Source organism: Anastrepha obliqua, chromosome 3 (genome assembly GCF_027943255.1).
Source record: "Anastrepha obliqua isolate idAnaObli1 chromosome 3, idAnaObli1_1.0, whole genome shotgun sequence".
NCBI classification, from domain to species: domain Eukaryota; kingdom Metazoa; phylum Arthropoda; class Insecta; order Diptera; family Tephritidae; genus Anastrepha; species Anastrepha obliqua.
This window is the reverse complement of record NC_072894.1, coordinates 120,138,889-120,160,318: the sequence shown is the minus strand read 5'-3', so window position 1 is coordinate 120,160,318 and position 21,430 is coordinate 120,138,889. Positions and strand designations below refer to the sequence as shown.

Genomic DNA, 21,430 nt, shown 5'->3' with positions numbered 1-21,430 from the left:
AATAAACGTTGGGGGGAAGTTTAACTCATACTTTAACTAAATTATTCGATTTTTTTGATTTCAGATGATTCTTCGCTGAGATATGCTGACTACTGCAAAATGTATTTTTGAAAAGACGTCTACGTAAATGTGCTCTCATTCGCTCATTTTGCAATATTTTTACATGAAAATTTTATCAAATATTCTTGAAATGTTACTTTATAATATGCAACAACTTTTAATAAACTGACTTGAACCGTTTCGCTACAATAAATTCATGAAAAAAGTGTTTTTTTTTTTTTAGCGTTTATCCCTTACCCCCCCTTAATGCACAAGGCGAAGAAAACAATTCAGCTGTTCTACTGCTTCTGCATCCAAAATCAACAAAAGCAGCATAAAAAATTTCAAAAATATCTTATTTGATACCTTTGAACGAATACACACAATACATTTCCATAAAAAGGGCAGATATTTATCAGCCAAAATGCCGCTTGGCCGGCAATGAACAATTGCCTCTGAGCAAGTAGAGTGACATTCAAGCAATACTCAAAAATATTGCGCAATAAAACCAGCTTCCGCTTTGATACGGTCCTTTTGGTAATTTTAGAAGTTATTTTCGAAAAGTCTTAAATCAGTAATAAATTAGACACATTCAGTATTATTCATTTTAAGTTTTAGTAGACTTTTTTATTGGTTACCGTAACTCAGTTCACACGTTTGAGTAACTTGTGTTTGTGTGTTTTTCTTATCAAAGTTCTTAAATGCTCTCTCGCGAATTAACCGTAAGTAAGCGACTGTGGCCAGATGAGTATAATAGAGCAATTACCAATGTAGTGAACATGTTAAGAAAGTGAAATATTACATACGTATTATAAATCATGGTGTGATTTTATTTAAAATAAATTATTCGGATAATAACGAGGTCATTTTTTGGTACATGGAGTTATTTATACAGTTTAAAATATGTACTTGTTTGTACGTACCCATTTGTTCGGTGTTTGACCAATTTGTGCTCCACAAATAGAGGGAGCTAAGTTTTTACAAGAAGATTTTTCATGGCAGAAATGCATTCGGAGGCCAGTCATTGCTTGCCGAGGGCCGACGGTTATTAGGATTTTTTAATATTGTATATTCGTACATACATTTTTTAAATAGTTATTTTCAACCTTAGGTTAGTAACACATGGTATATAAATATTTAGATACTATCTTTAGTGACTTTGAAATTTAAATACAACTTATTGTAAGATTTGTTTGTTAAAATTTAACGTTTAAAATGGTTATGATCTTTGAGATGTTTACAAATACGTGATTGTGTGTTTGTCTAAACTATTTATGTGCATATAATTTTAGCAAGCATTTAAATGCACAAATTCGATTAATTTACTTATTTATTTATGGCTGTAAGTTCAACGTCTTCAACATTATGAGATCCCCTATCGTACCACCATCTCAAAATGATGGTGCGTCTGCGCCGCACCACGACAAAGATCAATAATATGAACACTCCTTGTAAGCCATTCACCATTTCCATGACCATAAGGTAGGCTTCCGGACCAGGTGAGTAGAATGTGACGATTTCCAAAAGCCAAGACACGATAAGTATTACGCCCAAGAAGCTGATACATTTTGCGCTTAAAAGAAAAAGTAAAATACACAAATATTGAAAAACTCAATACTTTCTGACTAACTGAGGTGTGTTTTCTGTGACACTTGTAAAACTTACTCTTTCTTTACTTCCTCATATTTCATCTCATCAATTTCTGTAGTTACATTTGTGTAAAGCGTCCCATTTTTACTATCTTTTGCCGCTGCATTTGTCTTGTGCTTTTTGATCCTTTGGAAACCGAAAAATGATATTATCATTACAATGAATGACAAGAAGAGTAGCGATGATACGGGTGGTATGAAATATCGTTGAGATTCGCGTATGGCTGAAAAGTAAAAGAAGTGATTAGGACTTGAGTTTGAATATAATTATTTTTATTTTTACTTAAAATTTAGTTTTTTAATACAGAAACATATTAAGACAATATTATTACAATAACTAGAGTTAATTTCAGAAATGGTTCAAATTAAATTTATGCATTCACCACAATACTAAAAAAAAAAACTACTAGGTTACACAGGTCTACAAAATTGTACAAGCATTCAAAGTTAATTTTTGTAGTTTATCAGGCCCATTAGGTATGCCTAGCTTCTTTCATCTTGAACATAATATACATATTCAGCTGTTGTCAGCTAATTAGAAACGCTCTCTTTTGATAAACGCTTGATGAGCATAATATTAAACTGTTTAAATTTACCGTTTTTTTTTCTCTTAAAATCATTTGCATTGCTTTTGTTACTCTATTTACTACCCAATGCGCCTAGTTTTGTAGTTGTGTAATTGAAGTACCGCTAATATTATCCAATGCAGTGCATGGGTTACTTAGTTCAAGGTAAATAAACTGAGACAAGTAATTAGAAACAGTTGTTCAATGGAAGCATATTCGGCAGGTTGTGTTATTTTAATTCTAATATAATCGACTTTTTGGTATGTATATATTTTAAATTGGTTGTTTAAAAGCAACTAAAATATTCGTCTTCAAGATGTGTATTGGGAAAAAGCAGCAGCTGTACACCTCCCCTGCGCAGCTCCATTTTTGGCCTTCGTAAAGCTGGAAAGTCGTATAGTGAAATTTCTAAGCAAGTCAAATGCTCAAAAAAAATGGTTTTTAACGCCTTAAAGCATATCCAACTTTTTAAGACTGTTGACAATGTTCCACGTAAGAAAAGGCCCCGGAAAACTTCAACAGAAATTGACCGCAAGATAGCAATCATCTCCAAAAGAGCCCCAAAAAAGACTTCCACTGACATCCAACGGGAAATTCAAATTTCGAAATATCCAAGAGGACAATTGCTCGGCGTCTGGCCGAATCTGGACTGCATGGCAGAGCAGCACGCAAGAAGCCCCTTCTAACAAAGATACAAAGGAGATGGCGAGTAGTCTTTGCGAGATCCCATTGGTCATGGACTCCAAATCAATGGAAATATATCGTTTGGAGCGATGAAACCAAGATAAATCGCATAGACCCAGATGGTAGAAGGTATGTTCGATGGCCAATCCACCAAGAATTCAATCCCCGCTACTTTTCACGGGTAGTGAAGCATTGTGGAGGATCAATCATGGTGTGGGGATGTTTCTGGTGGAGTGGTGTTGGCCCAATTCATACAATTGATGGAATTTTAAATAAGGAGAAATACGTCGATATACTAAAAAATGTAATTTTGCCGTGGGCTGAGGAAAATTTGCCTGTTATATGGAAGTTTCAATAGGATAATGATCCAAAGCACACGGCAAAGTTGACGAAACAGTTTTTCGACGAAAATTCCACCAATGTTTTGGAATGGCCATCATCCAATCCGGACTTAAACCTAATAGAGCATCTCTGGGGTGACGTTAAAAAAGCCGTGAGTGCCAAAAATATCCCAAATATGGATATCCTTTTTGGGGAGGTAAAAACGGCATGGCAAGCAATTCCTGTGGCGCGCTGTCAGAATCTCATTACATCAATGCGCAATCGATGTGAGGCAGTGTTGAAGCAAAAGGGTTATGGAACCAAATACTAACATAATCTTTATGTTGATCTGATAATACATTACTGTTTCTAATTAGTTGCCCTATCCAAATCGTGCATTTCACATGCTTTAAAATATACAATATATATATATATATTTAATAAAGAATTGCGATTAAATTGTTTTCCACTAGTTTTTAAGTTTATCATATGTTTAAATAAGATTGGCAAAAAGTTATGAAAATATGTGTTTAAAAGGAAAATGGAAAATTTATTTTGAAATAAGTGTCGTTTCTAATTAGCTGTCAACAGCTGTATGTATATATTCTAACATCGATAATTATTGTTGATTTTCTAATTGTTTTTACTTCTTTTTGAGTTTTTAATAAATAGAAATTTTTTCAGTGAAAACATAACATAATGTTTTCCTTACAGTACTTTAAAAATACAGAATTATGACCCGAAATAAATTTGTATATAGAATTTTTATACTCAGAATATTAATTCCACATTATTTTGTTTTTACAAAAAATAATGTAAAGCAGAATTCGGAACCGCTTTTTAGGACCCTTTTCATTTAATTGAATTTGGTTTAGTGTAACTTTATGTAATTTCAATTAACTTTATATTTAAATGTATTTTGTTTCATTTTATATTACTTAATTTCATTTATTTCTATTTAATTTTTTTATATGTAATTTCTTTATTTAATTTTTATTTTTAATTATTTTGCCTAATATTATTATAACGTTTCTGTTAATTTTTTGTTTAACTTTTAGTTTGAAGTCATTTCATAACATTTAAATTTCTCTAATTTATTTGTTTAAATCTATTTTAATTTAACTTAACTGAATTCAATTTAATATAATATAATTAAATTAAATTTATTTTCAATACTTTTTATCTTATAATCCGTTTCCACCAAAGCCAAGTCTTGGGTTTGCTGGTTTTGGGTTTGAAAAAATTGTCAACTGTTTTCACGGCGGATTTGATAGAAATTGTGTAATTAATTTGTTTACGTATATCTATGTTTGAGTATACACTCGTATCAAGCAAGGATGATAGATACCAGGATTGTTCGTTAGGTATGGCAAAAAAAAAATTTGTAAGGATTCTACGTCATTCGTTTTATGTTTCACAAAATTTAGCTTTAGCTTAGTGAAACACAAAATGAATGACGTCAGCATATTTGTCAAATTCGCTCAGAGCCGAATAACGATCTGCTAGGTAGTACACCTCTAAAAATATTTTCACCATGCCTATCAAGGATGATAGATTTACAAGGTTTGCTCTTTAACACAATCTTATCGCCATCCGAAATTTAAACAATAATTTCACATGTATTCCACACTTGTCCAATCAGTCGTTGTTCAGATAGCAACGAAGTGTTATTGGTTGATTTTTTTCGTATATCACCAACATAATCTCAGTTTTAAAAGCACAACACAAGTGACGTCAGCCCATCAGCTGTTTCCATCAGAACCGAATAACGGTCTGTTAAAAATCTTTTCACCATGTACTCGAATATCTAAATTTTAAATGCCGGCAGCCAATCAAATTGTCTTGATCTTGACATGCTCCCCAACAATGTTGCCATTTTTAACTATTGCCATTATTCCATATTAAAATGCATGTAAACCCAACACAGATACCGTGAGAAATAAGAGTTTGAAAAGTGTTGGGGTTATGCTATTTGCATGGGATTTGACAATGTGCCACCATACAACAAAAAAAATGGGGTTCGTCCGGCCACGATTTTTTTTTTACATAATACAATAGAATATTGTTCAACAAAATGTAGACCATATGATGCGACATTGGTCTCATACCCATAGGCGAAGCAACATAAACAATGCAATGGCTCTAGTATGGCGTGAATACACTACTACTAATAGCCTCTATGAAGCAGCTGCATCAGCACAAACCGAAATCTCACACATTATACCGTGAGACCAAGTCCAAGACTCGTGGTGACAAGGCCTGAAAGTCTCTTCGCACTGTGAGACCAACCTGGACTCACATGGCACTCAACGTGTTAAACACACTAGCGGCAGCAAACCCAAAAGTAAGCTACTGCGGAAACAAAAATTCTATTTAAAAATAACTTACATGCTGTCAAACCTTGCACAAAGTAGGACGGCATACCAGGCAATCCCTTATGAACTGTCATTGCCACCAATGATCCCGCAATGCCACAGCAGATCAAAAGATTTATACTAAAAACGCACCACATTTGCACTTTACTTCGCCTCTTGTTCCTGGGGATTCGATACCTAAATGATAAAAATATTTTTATGAATTAATCGAATTTGCTAAAACTTTTCTAGCTTACCAAATGTTTACCAACACATTCCAACAGAGACAGAAAAACCATATAAAGTAAGCTAACATGAAAAATTGTATTACATAACCAACTCTCATTGAATCGTTCTTGAATATGTGCACCAACGAATGCAGGAAATAGCCTATAGCTAAACTCAATGACAGCAGACTTAGACACAATCCATGTACAGTTCGCAATTCTCTCAGTCTTATATGTAGATAACTGACAGTTAATAAACACGGAATAGACACGAGCATCAAAGTAGCAATGGCAATCATTTGCCCACGCTTTAAATGTTCTTCAATGGCTGTGATGCAGGTGATCGCGTAGGTGATGCCTGACACATTGTCCATGTCGAGGCAATAGTACTTTTCCACCGTATAACTGTCATTGCCATACTTGTCCATAATGAGCAAAGAACCATCTTGTAAAACGAAAAATGTATCATCGTCGTTGTTGTAAATTAAAGACCTGCAAAACAAATAATAATAAAAAACAAATTGAAAATGGTTGAACCCTTTGCATATTTCCCCATTTATTATATACATATTTATTCTTCTGTTAAAAGCCACACAAAGGCAGAGTGGTCACTCTTTTTAAGAGCACTCTGTATAATCTAACTTGTCTATAAACAAGTATGCAGCTGACCGATTTTAGGCACACCCGAGCTTTCTCTTAGCATAGGTTTTGGAAATATCTATTTTTACAACTTTTACAGGTTGCACGAGGAATCATTCATTAACTTGCAAAGGTTTCCACGACAGAGGGGTTCACGCTACTGGAATGACTCGGATTTATATCCGACCAAGGGTTGTCACACCAGTAGCAGCATTCCCAAAAAAAGTTAAAATGTTAGAGAGTTTTTAATGCTGTAACAACAATAACATTAACTTTTAAATTATGTTTAGTTGAAGTCAGGTGCAATGCATTCATCAAGTTACAACCTTCACAATTATCAAAAAAAGAGGTTGTCTGTAAAGTCGGTTTACTGACGATAGTTTAACGTGACAACGTCAATACTGATGTAATGGTAGCAATTTTCAAAACAAAATTTTAATTTTATTTGTTTGATAGATATTTTGTATGGATATGGAGAAGGAGGTAAATGGAATTGCAATGGAATAGGTCAAGTTAAATTTACACAAACGTGAAAAATGACGAAACATTTATCAAATTCATGAAAGATATCTTCAATTTCGATTGTGCATCGGACGTTAATAAGTCAACAACACTAAGAGGCACCATCATCGATTTGCCTTTTTCAAGACACATTACACTCGAAACACTCCCTTTCATTTCCTACTTTTTCTATCATCGTCCTATTCTCAACAGAGAAATGGTTCATTACCATGCACACAGCAAGAAGGCATATGCAAATACAAGTATGTGAATTTATATACACATGCGCATATACATACATATACATACATATATATGCTCACTCAGGTAGGACAGAGCCAGATGTCGAACGTTGCCGAACGCGGGGGCCGATTGTGCTCTTTGTCGTTCGTTTCGCGCTTTCGCTTGCAGTTCAAGCAATGTACATTAGCTTACATTTGCTTGCGTACAGAATAGATTCGTACATTTGATATGCATCTTTACATATAGACTTGCTCTTTTTGAAAATTGCGCAAAATTGTATATGTACATATATGCATGTTTATATGTTTTCGCATAGGACATTTGTATATTAGACTATGAAAATTGAACCAAAGTATATGTATGTATGCATGTTTATATATGTACATATATTGGTATACAACATATCTTATAAGGTACATATGTGGTAAATATTACCATACATTTTTTCCTTCATATATAATAAAAAAAGAAGAAGTAGACAAAATTCAACTTTATTTTTTAAAAAGGGTACTTCATCTCCCGAGTAATACGCCATCTTATTGCATTCTCTTGGAGACAAATGTTCCAAGTTTTCATTTGTATACACTGCAGCTTCACTTAAAATATATATTCAAAACGTTATTTGAATATGATGATAATAGATTGCCTCATATACTATCAAAAAAGATTTTAGAAAAACAGATATTTTGGGTTGAAGAAATTAGTAATCTAGCACAAAAGTTAAATATAACATGTAACTGGGGCACTTCAAATAAAAGAGAGTGGAATGGAAATATAATTTCAATAATAGAAAATCTTCATGATTCGAATATTCGAACTTTATGGGAAAGGGCACACCAAAGCACCCGATTATATAAGGAATTAGACCATAACAACGCCAGAAGCTATTTAAACGATAATACTGGAATCTATAAAATTATGTGGATTATGAAAGCCGGATGTGATTTAATATACTTGGGAAGCCAAAGGGAATTAAATTGCACTTTATGTAACTTAAATTAATTAGAAGACATCACACATTTCTTAGGAAAATGCCCGATACTTAAAAGAATTCGTCAAAGATTTTTTGGAAAATATAGTTTAAACCGAGATGAAATCATAGATATTTTAAATGGTGTTGGCCCTTCTGGATATAATAACTTATTTAAGTTCATCACTGGTGCTATAGAATATAGGAAATTAATTTTAAGCGAATTCAATACATAGTACCATAGTAACATATGTAAAATGTAAGATTTTCTTTTTTCTTCCGACAAACGACCTAGTGTCACTGTCGTACGTTCTAATGTTAATGATTAAAAATGAAATGTAATGTTTATTTTAAGAAAGTGGAACAATAAATAATAATAATAAATAATAATAATATAATAATAATATAATAAAAAAATTAATAATAATAACATTAAAACAACAGGTATTATTAACAACTAGTCGTCACTAATTATAAATTCGGTAAGAATGATGATGATACACTTGGTTTTATTTTAAATTCTTCAAGTAAATCAAATTAATAATAATTAATAAGAAGGCATATGCAAATACAAATATGTGAATTTATATATGTACATATGCGCATATACATACATATATATGTTCACTCAAGTAGGTGTGCAGATGTCGAACGTTGCCGAATGCGGGGGCCGATTGTGCTCTTTGTCGTTCGTTCCGCGCTTCCGCTTGCAGTTCATGCAAGGTAACGACCATGAACAAGTTAACGACGAACGAGCAAGGTAACGACCATTGAACAAGATAACGACACATTTTTTCGTGCGTGCAGCCGGCTAAATCGAATTATAAGACGTTATCACGTCTAAAGGGATAACCTATGCTTCTTAAAATAATGAGTCCCATTGCATTTGGAAAACCACAAGCTGTAAAAGCAACTGAAGCAAGCAGTTGATTGCGCATACGCAGTGCAGAACCGAGCAGACGAAGACAACTTGAAAGCGTACTTTTGATTTATTTCAAATAAAAAATATTTCACAACAGTAAAGGCTGCAGAGTATGAAGGTTTAGAGTAAAATTAAAAAAATTGCCTAATAACCGTATTTTTACGCTGTTCAGTCACTTTTATTTCAAAAATATTGCTGCAATCTTATTCGCATCAAAAACTTTTTATATACCTCGGCTGCTTCAATTGAGCAGTCAAGTTTTCTTGTGGTGAGCAAAACCACACTTCAAAAAATGATTGTCTTGATTGCCTTAATTTATGGTGCTCAAATTTGCACGATGCGTTTCAACATCCGACGGACTCGGTGGCTTTAGTGGTTTAGTGTTTAGCAGAAGGATTTGCGTAAGAGATTTATGAGTCTTAGCGCGTTAGCATCGTTGAACATCGCAGATGATGCATAAGCTTCACAGCGATATGGACATAGGGCAATGACTAGTGATCCAGCGGCTCCACTGGCTAAGTAACGTTAAGCGAATGCTCCAAATAAAATGCTCCAAACTTCAAAGCGAATTCTCCAATCGAATTGGTGGTTTCTGTTGCTGGAGAGGAAAAGAAATGTCCGGGCTTTGTTGGAAAGGTTAAGTGGAGAAGAGTATCACTGCATTGGCTATTTCTAATCGGTGTTGGTTAGTACTCATACGAGGAAGAAACGATTGGTGCGCTTTGTTGAACTTTTTCAGTGCTAGCTTAACTAGTCTTTCCAGTTAAACTAAGTTTCAATACCTAATTTTGCAGACTTAAAGAAGAAGACATTTATTGCATGGAAAAATAAACTGGGTGATTTTAAGGACCAGTTTTCAGAGTTTGAAGTTCAAGTTTAACTCTAGCTAAACTAAGTTTAAACGCTCGCACGAATTAGCTTAGTTTAAAAATTCACCACAACTAAACTAGCACTAATAAACTGATCCTAAGTAGGGGGACGAGGAGGCGCTACAACTTGTTGAAGCAAACATGCGGTAGTAAACTTCGAAATACAAAAAAACTGTTGACACTAATTAGTATTATCATATTTGTCTTTTTGTGTGGTGGAATTTCCTAGCATAGTTTTGTTAGAGGAACGAAGTAACGTTATAGCATGGTAAAAAAAAATCAGAAGGTGCAAGATAGATTTAAAAGGCTTGGTCTTTAAAAACAGAAATGGCTTAGTCGTGAAAAAAAAATGTGAGAGAAACTTTGGCAGCCACGTCACAAGTGAGATACGGCAGCCGAATTCTGCACGATCATTTCACTTGTACTCACACACTCGTCCAATCAGTTGTTGTTCAGACGGCAACGAAGTATCTTTAGTTGATTTTTTAGGTATATCACCAACACAATCTCAGTTTTTTGTAAACACATCTCCTGTTTCGTCAGCCCATCAGCTGACTCTGTCAGATTCACTCAGAGCCAAATACTGGTCTGTTAAAGAGCCTCTAAAAATCGTTTCACCATGCAGAAGGTGTGCCCAATATCAAACCGTTAATCGACTCTCAGCGAATTTGAAAGAGACAGCTGATTGGCTGACGTAACCGGGTTCATGACAACGGTTTGTTTACATGAAGAAAATCGACACAGTTCTCGCTAATGTTACTTCGTTGCCGTCTGAACAACAACTGATTGAACGTGTGAAATAAGCGGATAGAATTCTGCTGCCGAACCCCCGGTGACGTAACAGCCGCGGTTACTCGTTCTATTTCGTTTTTCCTCATAGCCGGAAATTAAACCTGGAAATCTATCATCCCTGAGGTTATAGCTTTTTGTCATTATATGTTATGCATTTCAAGACAACGTCGTCGTTCTAAGACTTCTTATAATTAAATACTACACATGTATACCACTAGTTTGCTGGAAAAGATCATAACCCAAAAAAACTTCTTCCATTAGATTAAAATGTGGACTTTGTAGTACTTAGGGATACATATTAAATTAAAAATGATGAAGTGTTTTGACGTGATAACATCTTATAATTCGATTTAGCCGGCTGCACGCACGAAAAAATGTGTCGTTATCTTGCTCAATTGTCGTTATCTTGCTCATTCGTCGTTAACTAGCTCATGGTCGTTACCTTGCATGAACTGCAAGCGAGAGCGCGGAAGGAACGACAAAGAGCACAATCGGCCCCCACGTTCGGCAACGTTCGACATCTGGCTCTGTCCTACTTTAGTGAGCAAATATATGTATGTATATGCGCATATGTATGTAAATTCACATATTTGTATTTGCATATGCCTTCTACCTGTGTGCATGGTAATGAACCATTTCTCTGTTGAGAATAGGACGATGATAGGAAAAGTATGATAGGAAATGAAAGGGAGTGTTTCGAGTGTAATGTGTCTTGAAAAAGTCAAATCGATGATGTTGCCTCTTAGTGTTGTTGACTTATTAACGTCTGATGCACAATCGAAATTGAACATATCTTTCATGAATTTGATAAATGTTGAATGAAAATGATAAATGTAACTTGACCTATTCCATTGCGATTCCATTTACCTCCTTCTCTATATCCATACAAAATATCTATCAAACAAATAAAATTTAAATTTTGTTTTGAAAATTGCAACCATTACATCTGTATTGACGTTGTAACGTTAAACTATCGTCAGTAAACCGACTTTACAGACAACCTCTTTTTTTTTTTAGGTTGTTGATTTTTTGAGTTATGGCGTTCTTCCAGCAAAGGAGCGATATGTACTTACGAATTGCAAGGATTCCCAATTTCGTATTCCAAACGCACCACAGTCTCATCATCCTCAATGCAATTGTCATACAGCACTGCACTTATAATACTTGGTTCGAAATGAAAATTAGTCGAATCACAAAACTCTTCGGTTTGATTGTCATGAAAAATGCTCAACCCCTCGCCATGAGGACAACATTTCTTCAGCCTCGAATTTTTATTAGGTAGCGGTTGCTCCGCTTTCTTGCTGCGTTGTGAACAATCCACCGGCACTGCAGCACCATTTGCACTTTGTAGAGATGCTTCTGTAGTTGTGCGATAGTTAAAAGCTTCATCTGCTGCCGCAGACTCAATAGAATTTCTAGCGTAAAAAAATTTAAATAAACTTAGTTATATATGTACATAAATTGTATTTGAACGTGACAAGTAACTTATTGTATTTATTTACATATGCATGCATGTATATATGAATCTATATACACACACAAACATATACCATACATACGCACACAAGTATTGTACGTTAGCCACATATTTGAGTCAAAAATTGAATGTGCTAATTGTGCATGAGGGAATTACTTATTGAGAAATTATTTTCAACTTACATGAACTTTGAAAGCGTATCGTTTGTTCCATTGATGGCGGGTTGCGATAAAATTCTATTGAAGCTCCAACATTCTTCTACACAGACTACTACTATGAGCACACGTACTAGCGAATTGAACATGATTACATTACCCTAAAATATGTATGTACGTGTAAAAATATATGTAGATAGTTAAAGAAAAAATAATTTAATAATAATTTTAGTTTTATGTATTGAATTCACATTAAAAATTCTTTCGTATCATGACATCACAAACTGTTCGCGGAGGTATTCTTATCAGTCTTTCAGATAGTATTTCTTCACAGCGTTGCGGCAAAAACTTCACATAAAATATGTAATTTATTGGCCAAGGCGTCGAGTGCAATAGCGTCATGCATGATTACACGCACATATATATGTATGTGTTTTGAAATACGCTTATTAAATAATTTTTAACAAAAATTTGTGCACTTCTCTAAATTTGCCTACATAAATTTGTGCGATCACCTGTAGGTAATTAATTTATGGCTCCATGAAACTCGCTTTGCTGGTTCGGCAGCCAAAGTTATTATGTACACGCATACACATTTATGTACGTATGAATTTCGTACATGTGTATATGCTGCTATGTGTTTACTTAATTAATTTAACTAAGCACTTTGCACTTTATTTCCAACATCTTAGACCGAGTATGATTTTATACTGGAACCGCTGCACAGATCTATTTCAGACAACTAAACAATTCGCACACAATCCAATTAAGTAATTAAATCCGGTGTCAGAAACTATTAGTCTTTGAAAGAATTGTGAACTCTTTCGTAGAAATGAAGTTACTCACGGTTTCGAAAAAATGTGTGTGAGTAATGTTCACCGGTGTTTTTCTCCAACGCGCTTTCAATTCGATCTACTTATTTATTTATTTATTCGCGCTCTTCTTTTGTTATTCTGCTCAAAAATGTTCAATTGATAATTTTTTTTTGCATTCGCAATCGATTTGACTGCCTGAAATTGGCGAGAAATGGGTAATGAATGAGCTGTTAGTAGGAAGGCACATTTTGGATAATGTTGAGTTTCTTGATACTGGAATTCTGGTATATATGTTTTTGATAAGATAAGGGTAAGGGTTTTGTGTTAGGGAAATTTGCTAACCAATATCACTATGCCTTTGAAAATTTAGCGATAGTTCGTTGCTTTTCGTCGTGATTTTATGTAGTATCTACTGGGTTATATTGCAAAGGCGGTCAATGTCGATTTAATAACTTTGTTTACTTAACCGTTGTATGTGCCAGCCTAACGGAATTTATACTATATATAGTATGTATAATAGATACAGCCTGCAACAGACGATAGCACCTCAACACTTAGCCCAGTTTTGACTATTTCTCTTATAAGATATTTTAATGTTCATTATATATTTTTTTTGTAAATAAGAGAGAGCTCATTGTCTAGCAAACCCCATTTAAAAACAAGTTCAAACTTTATACTGAAATTAAAAAAATTCCCCAAACTTTCACAATTACACGGTTTTTAATTAGAAGCAGTTTTATAAAAAATATAAATTCCGCTCGTTTTTTATAATCTATTTCCTTTACGGTGTGTTGTTAACGAAGAACTGCTGCAAATTCGGTTTAAATTTTTTTTTTTATTATCTTCCTTTTTTGAGGGTAAGGTTCACTCGGCGAAAAAATTCATGTTTCTGAGAATTTTTGCTTGATAAAAAAAGAGGTTGTCTGTAAAGTCGGTTTACTGACGATAGTTTAACGTGACAACGTCATAAGAAAATATTGATGGAATGGTTGCAATTTTCAAAACAAAATTTTAATTTTATTTGTTTGATAGATATTTTGTATGGATATAGAGAATGAGTTAACATTAACATAACATAATATACTTTAACATAACATAACATAACACAACATAACATAACATAACATAACATAACATAACATAACATAACATAACATAACATAACATAACATAACATAACATAACATAACATAACATAACATAACATAACATAACATAACATAACATAACATAACATAACATAACATAACATAACATAACATAACATAACATAACATAACATAACATAACATAACATAACATAACATAACATAACATAACATAACATAACATAACATAACATAACATAACATAACATAACATAACATAACATAACATAACATAACATAACATAACATAACATAACATAACATAACATAACATAACATAACATAACATAACATAACATAACATAACACAACACAACATAACATAACATAACATAACATAACATAACATAACATAACATAACATATCATAAAGCATTCACCAACAGCATCCATTTGATACCTATATTGTACATACACGTCCGAAGGTTACCCGGGTCCACGTTTTCACCTATATCTCGAGACCCTATCTACCAATAGGTATTCAAACTATACGGAAATCATCTTCAATACCTACTTAACAATGTGTGTAAGTTTGGTTTAATTCGGTTCAAAGACACGGCGGGTCCACGTTTTGGCATATATTTCGAGACCCTAGTCATCAATAGGTATGAAAATTACCCCGTATTAAAGCACTTATTAACAGCTTTCATTTGATATCCATGTTGTACAAACACATTCTAGGGTCCACGTTTTGGTCTCTATCTCGAGACCCTAGTCACGGAGCGGATGGAAATCCTCTGAACTGAAGCACTCACCAAAAGCTTCCATTTGATACCCATATTGTATATACACATCCGAAGGTTACCCGGGTCCACGTTTTGACCTATATCTCGAGCCCTATTTCCAAAATAAAATATAATCCATGTTACTCGTGGATGATGTAGCTTTCGAATGGTGAAAGAATTTTTAAAATCGGTCCAGTAGTTTTTGAGCTTATTCATTACAAACAAGCAAAGTTTTCCTCTTTATAATATTAGTATAGACAACATATCTTATAAGGTATATGGTAAATATTATTGTACCATACATTTTTTCCTTCATATATAATAAAAAAATTAATAATTATAACATTAAAACAACAGGTATTATTAACAAACTTGGTTTTATTTTAAATTCTTCAAGTGAATCAAATTATTATAATAATAATCAATAAGAAGGCATATGCAAATACAAATACGTGAATTTATATATGTACATATGCGCATATACATACATATATACGCTCACTTAAGTAGGAGAGAGCAAGATGTCGAACGTTGCCGTTCGTTTGCTTTGTTTGCTTTGTCGTTCGTTTCGCGATTTCGCTTCAACTCGTACGGAACCCAATGTCCTTGCTTTTGGATCATTCCCATCGCTTTTAGACGCTTGCAAACGGTTGATTTATCAACGCCCAATGATTCAGCAAGCTCTTCTTGGGTTTGGCACAAGTCCTCGTTTACCAATTCCCCCAATTCCGCGTCCTCCAACTTTTTGGGCTGGCCAAGACGCTCCTTGTCTTCGGTGTGAAAATCACCACTTTTGAATCGTCGAAACCAGTACTCACATGTTGAAATCGACGGAGTATGGTCTGGGTAGGCCTCTTGCAGCAATTCACGGGCTTGGGCTGCATTTTTCTTCAAATTGAAGCAGAAAAGCAAAGCTTCCCGCAAATTGCGTTTCGACGGCACGAAAGTTGACATACTCGGAGCACGAAAACACTGCGTTGTTTATGCTTCAGCGAAATGACAGATACTGATAAACAAAGCCTAGGGATGAGGCTTTGTCATGAATATATATTCAGTATTGCCAACGCGATAAAGTGATAAATAGCGCCATCTGTGTGCCACCTTTAAAACTAATTCAACCTCCCAATATATATATATATATATACATATATGTATAAGTAAAATATAATATAATCTAAAAATTGACAAGTTTTAACAATTTATTTATTTGCATATTTTTTTTTTACTTTAAATTATTTTTGTAAAAACTAAAGTTTATAGTACAACAAAAACTCTATAACACAAAGTTTCAAACATTGCAGAAAATTTATAAAAAGTTCGGCGAATTTTCAACAAAATTTCAAACTTCTTAATCAGAATTTCTAGTGCAGTTTTGTAGTTCATTTTTGAAAAATTTGTAAGTGCAAATGTAATTTAAAAGTGTAAGTTTCAAGTGGCTCAAATACTACGATGATTTTTGACAATTTTTTCGGCTGTCGGTTTTGGATATTTTCCTCCATATAACGAATGTTCGAAACTTTTTTCCGCCCACTCGGCTACAGCGGATTTTTTTTGGTTTCATATAATAACGCAACAATATCTTCCTAAACTTTCATTGCAAAATACTGAAAATTGAGCGAGTGACAGTGAATCTTTGAAGGCGCCTCGAAAGAAATTTGTATTGTAAGGTAGGTGAAATGGTTGAAGTGGTAGAGTGAAGTGCCAGAGTGGTACGGCACTCCCCAAGTAGCCCTAAAGCACAGTTTTGATAAAAAAAGAAATTTGTAATGTGCATTTATTAAAAGTGATATTTCTCGAGATATTCCAGGGAGAACTTTAAAAATTTTCATAGCACTTAGAAGCCAAAACACTCGCTCGCTCAAAAAATAGGCTCATTTTTTGTTGTAATTTTAACATTTAGTCAAAGAAATAATAACAACAAAAAAAAAAACCCGATTGGTTCAATAGATTTTGAGTTATTGCGTACACGGGCTTCAAAAATAACAAGGTTCAGAAAACCACTTTAAAGTTTTGCACAGCCGAAACCCTGTCAGGAGCCTACTCTCATAACTTCTTTATGCGATGCCCTGATTCTTGAAACAGAGTATTATTGGCCCTACGCTCCCTCCGGAATTAAAGGATATTATATATACAGTAACTAATACCTTATTTTAATCGAAGGAATAAGCAAAATAATTTTTTTTTGACAAAATGGCGATCGAAAAAAAAAATCGATTTTTGACCAAAATTTCGGCCTTAAATTGTTTATAAAAAAATATTTATCGGTTTGAAAAAAATCTTCGATTAATTACTAAAAATATATTTAAGAAGCTCGTGTTAAAATTTGAGACTAATGGGTTTATCTGTTTTCGAGTAATGTTGGTCACCGACTTTGAAAACACCATTTTGAGAAAAACGCATTTAAAGTTTGCCTTGTACTTTCAAGCGCTCTGAAACGTCTTCTCAAATTTGCGTATAACTTCGAAAATATTCACCGAAACGATATTAAATTTTCTTGGTGTATTCTTAAATATATGTACATTAAAAAACAAAAAATAAAAAAAATAGATTTTTTGAAAATTCTAACTGCATATAGCCCCTTAAATATAGAACACTTTACAAAAAACTCGTAACTGTATTCAATAATGATTATAATTGCGATAGGTTACATAAATACGTTTATAAATTTATGAAAAAGCTTTGAAATATTTAAACGAAATTTAGTACATATCGCACCCTAAATACAAAAGGGTCACAACTCAAAATGTACTTCTGCTCAAATATGAACGAGACGTTATCAATAAAACGGTCCGTTGATGACATATGGCAAAAATAATTTTTTTGTTTTTTGGTAGGACTGTTATAAGCTTACATGGCAAATTTCAGCGTGATATGTCACATAGTTTGTTTTCTGTGCTACTGTAAACAAGTCAAGCTCGAGTGTGGAAAATTTTGAGTTGTGACCCTTTTGTATTTAGGGTGCGATATGCTGAACGTAGCCCAGGTATGTTAGTTGAGATTAAAAATAAACCAAGGCGGGCTCTAATAACGGCCGCCTTCCGTATAACGGGTTTTTTTTTTTCAAATGCATAAAAATTCTACTTTATACTTGTATCTTTAAGTAGTACCGTAAGTCTGATATCAGAGACATCAAGAAATATATATATATATAATTGGCGCGTACACCCTTTTTGGGTGTTTGGCCGAGCTCCTCCTCTTATTTGTAGTGAGCGTGTTGATGTTGTTCCACAAAATGGAGGGACCTACAGTTTCAAGCCGACTCCGAACGACAGATATTTTTATGAGGAGCTTTTTCATGATAGAAATACACTCGGAGGTTTGCCATTGCCATTTTTTGTTAAACATTTGCACATACATACACATAAATACTATTTGTTAAATAATACAATATTTTTCCAAAAGTTGGTCCGGTAAGGAAACTCTTAATCAGAACGTAACCCGTAAATAGCTATAAAAGTGATTTTTCAATAACTACCACAGAAAAAAAATTTTTTTTTTGCTTTCGTTTTCCAAATAAATATTTTTTTGTTATTCTTAGTTTTTAGAGCTAATTTAATTTTAAAATTTTATATTTTATTCGATCGGCCAGTGACAACAATAATTCTTTTAATCGACGCTCTAGAAATGTGGTGGTAGATTTCCTGTTTTATCTGCTATTAATTTTAAATTATTAGAAGAAAATAAATCAAAAACAGGGATGGCGCATGTAAAAAGTAACTGCATAAATACAATAATAGTAAACAAAATTCAGCTGATGTGGAGTTTGAGGGCATTCACAATGGCTTTTCAGAATTCTCTTATAAAATATTCACAATGATCAGCTAACCAGACCTCGTTGAAAATAAAATTGTTAATGATTCGATTTAAATAGCACCGGTAAAGAAAAAAGGTCTTATATATTTGCAGTCTATTCATATTACGTGCACTTGCATTATTTTGCTTGCCACTCTTCTTTCTTGTATTTACCCTTTCAATCTATCAAGTTTCAAATATGATGGAATACACGATTGAGCTTTATAATTTATATTTTATAATCTCAGATTTCGGGAGAGAAATGTATGGGTAATGTGGCTTGTTAATTTTTCGAAAAAGAAGATAATCTAGTTATATTATCCCTATTATAAGAACCCTTGACGTATTAGCCCTTAGTAGTTACTGGTTTTAGAGCAATAAACTAAGATTCTTCATAATACAACTTAACGTGTATTAAGATGGTTGCCTAATTTATAGGTATGTATAATAAATTATAGTACTTCCTTTTTTAATACATATTAACTTTAAAATATGTCAACTTAGCTAATAAGAATCGATTATATTCATTGGCTTAATAAATAAATAATTAATCAATAGTTCAAATATAATATTACTTTAACTATTAGTGTGAAACAGATGAAATGTTTGCATTATAAACATATTCATATAGATGCGAGAATCGTGAGCCAAATCTGCGAAGAGTACCCTGTAGTTAAATGGCGAAAGGTCACGGAATGTATTAACAGCAGCACGCTTTATTGAGTTATAATATCGTGTTATATTTGTAAATATATGTGCATTTCGAAACATAATAAACTGGAATAATTACATTCTTTTGTTGCAAGGAATTTTTTTACCACCAGAAGTAATTATAATTCATATGGCTTGCGTGCACGTTTGCTAACTACGCACTTTTTACACACTGTTCACTCAGGTGGCAATATCGTGATGTTGTGTTGCACGAAACGACTACCAGAGGTCGTCTTCAGCGTTGTAAAATAGAAGATTCGCTGTGATTGGTCGTTGCATACTGTACGTTTTGTGAGTTAAAAAGTGAGGAAAAATCATTTTAGAATAAAAAGTTTATGAAAACATATAAATTGTTGTTAAATAGTGGAAATTTTTTACAAGTTTAACACAAGTGTTTGTTGTTTTTCGATGGTGTATAAAATTTCGTGGTGATAAATATTTTTTATCGTCTTAAAGTGAAAAATCGTTTTTCATAATGGCGGACTCGTTTGGGCTTGAGTTTTTAACTGGGAAGCCATCAATTGAATAAGCACTAAAGATACAGCTTTTGGAGGAAGGTAGAGTATTTAGCTGGAACTCAAAAATATACACATTATTTTTGAAATTCATTGAGAAATATTTGTTTTTGTTAAATTTTAATGAATGATAAAATGCTTGTTTAAAATGCTTAAATACGCTGGCTGTGTGTGTTTGATTGTAATAAATAACCTTCAATTTTTATTTTAGGTTTTCTTCAAATTTTCTACATTGTGCGCTATTTATTTTTATAGAAAATTATTTTAAAAAATAATTGTCAACGAATATATATTATATTTAAAAAAAATTTTAACCAAATTGACTTGGGGAAAATATGAGTGGACGGGGTAGTCGAAAGCGGGGTAGACCTCCGAAGACGCCAAATGAGCGCGCTGGAACCAAATTTAATTATCAGCTGTTGAAGAAGCCAAAATATTTGAGCAAAGCTTGTGATTCTCAGTTGAGTACTCCATCGGCTTCGCGCGCTTCTTCGCCTCAGGAGAGTGATGGTAGCCGCAGCTATAATCGGAAATCCACTAGCAAGAGTACTAGGGGCAGGTCACGTAAATCTACCAGCAGCACGGCTAATGTTAGTCGAAGAGGAGGTAATAATCACACATTTTTTGTTTACTTTTTACACTTAATTATTGAAATCTTGTATTGGTTCACTTGTATTTATAGTTTTAAATTGAAATTTTATTGTAGGGATTTTACATGCACATTATTGCACATGCATACATGTCTATATAATTTTGACCGTTATTTATAAATACGAATGTACTGAACAAGCACACCGAAACTTATGAAGATATTTGAAATCTAAGTTTATGTATATAGTATACGCTATTCGGTTTCCATTGTAACTATAATAGCCTGAAGAAACCCAATTTAAATTCGAATCTACCAAGAATTGTTCAGACAACATACGGTTCATTGTACACTTGTTTGAAACTATACCTTAAACATACAGAAAGGGTCACCATCATACCGACATCTATTTTATGCCCAAGTAGGTATGTTAAACTAGAATTTTTTTGAAAAAGCTTGAGTTGACAAAAGCACTGAACCATCCCGAACCCAGATACAATTTTACAGTTATTATTAATCCCATCAATATTAATATTATCAACAAGTACCGTATCGCAACTATTTTATTTTGTGAATTAATCTGGCGTTCCTCGTCTTTTCATAAATTTCGTTTTATTTGGATAAATATATTATATTTGTATATCTCACACTAAATTTGCATTCCTATGTTAAAAATATGCATGCATAGTTCGCAGACCACATTCAGATTACATTTTTTAGTTTGTTA

At 33.3% G+C, this 21,430-nt stretch overlaps 2 protein-coding genes across 6 annotated transcripts in view; one reads left to right on the top strand and one right to left on the bottom strand.

The window, feature by feature from the left end:
* Nucleotides 1-842: 842 nt before the first annotated feature.
* On the bottom strand, nt 843-13,423 carry LOC129241006 (probable G-protein coupled receptor Mth-like 14). 4 transcript variants are annotated; one of them, XM_054877117.1, is made up of 7 exons: nt 13,255-13,423; nt 12,436-12,569; nt 11,850-12,191; nt 5,871-6,332; nt 5,648-5,811; nt 1,705-1,912; nt 843-1,612 (listed from the first exon to the last, which is right to left on the bottom strand). In XM_054877117.1, exons 2-7 carry the CDS (start codon nt 12,555-12,557, stop codon nt 1,366-1,368), a joined length of 1,545 nt encoding a protein of 514 aa, XP_054733092.1. In that variant the 5' UTR covers nt 12,558-12,569; nt 13,255-13,423; the 3' UTR covers nt 843-1,365. The 4 variants fall into 4 exon arrangements, with proteins under 4 accessions (XP_054733092.1, XP_054733091.1, XP_054733096.1 ...); XM_054877116.1 differs by lacking the exon at nt 13,255-13,423 and adding an exon at nt 12,924-13,245; XM_054877121.1 differs by lacking the exon at nt 13,255-13,423 and adding an exon at nt 12,924-13,245 and having other exon boundaries at nt 5,660-5,811.
* A 6,448-nt stretch (nt 13,424-19,871) lies between these two features.
* Nucleotides 19,872-21,430, top strand: part of LOC129241004 (nucleosome-remodeling factor subunit NURF301) — a 37,300-nt gene continuing 35,741 nt past the window's right edge. The window contains exons 1-2 of one of the 2 annotated variants that reach the window (XM_054877115.1): nt 19,872-20,156; nt 20,326-20,720. In XM_054877115.1, coding sequence (XP_054733090.1) covers nt 20,450-20,720 — 271 coding nt within the window. In that variant the 5' untranslated portion in view covers nt 19,872-20,156; nt 20,326-20,449. The remainder of the gene's footprint in view (nt 20,157-20,325; nt 20,721-21,430) is intronic. The other variant, XM_054877114.1, reaches the window with a different exon arrangement.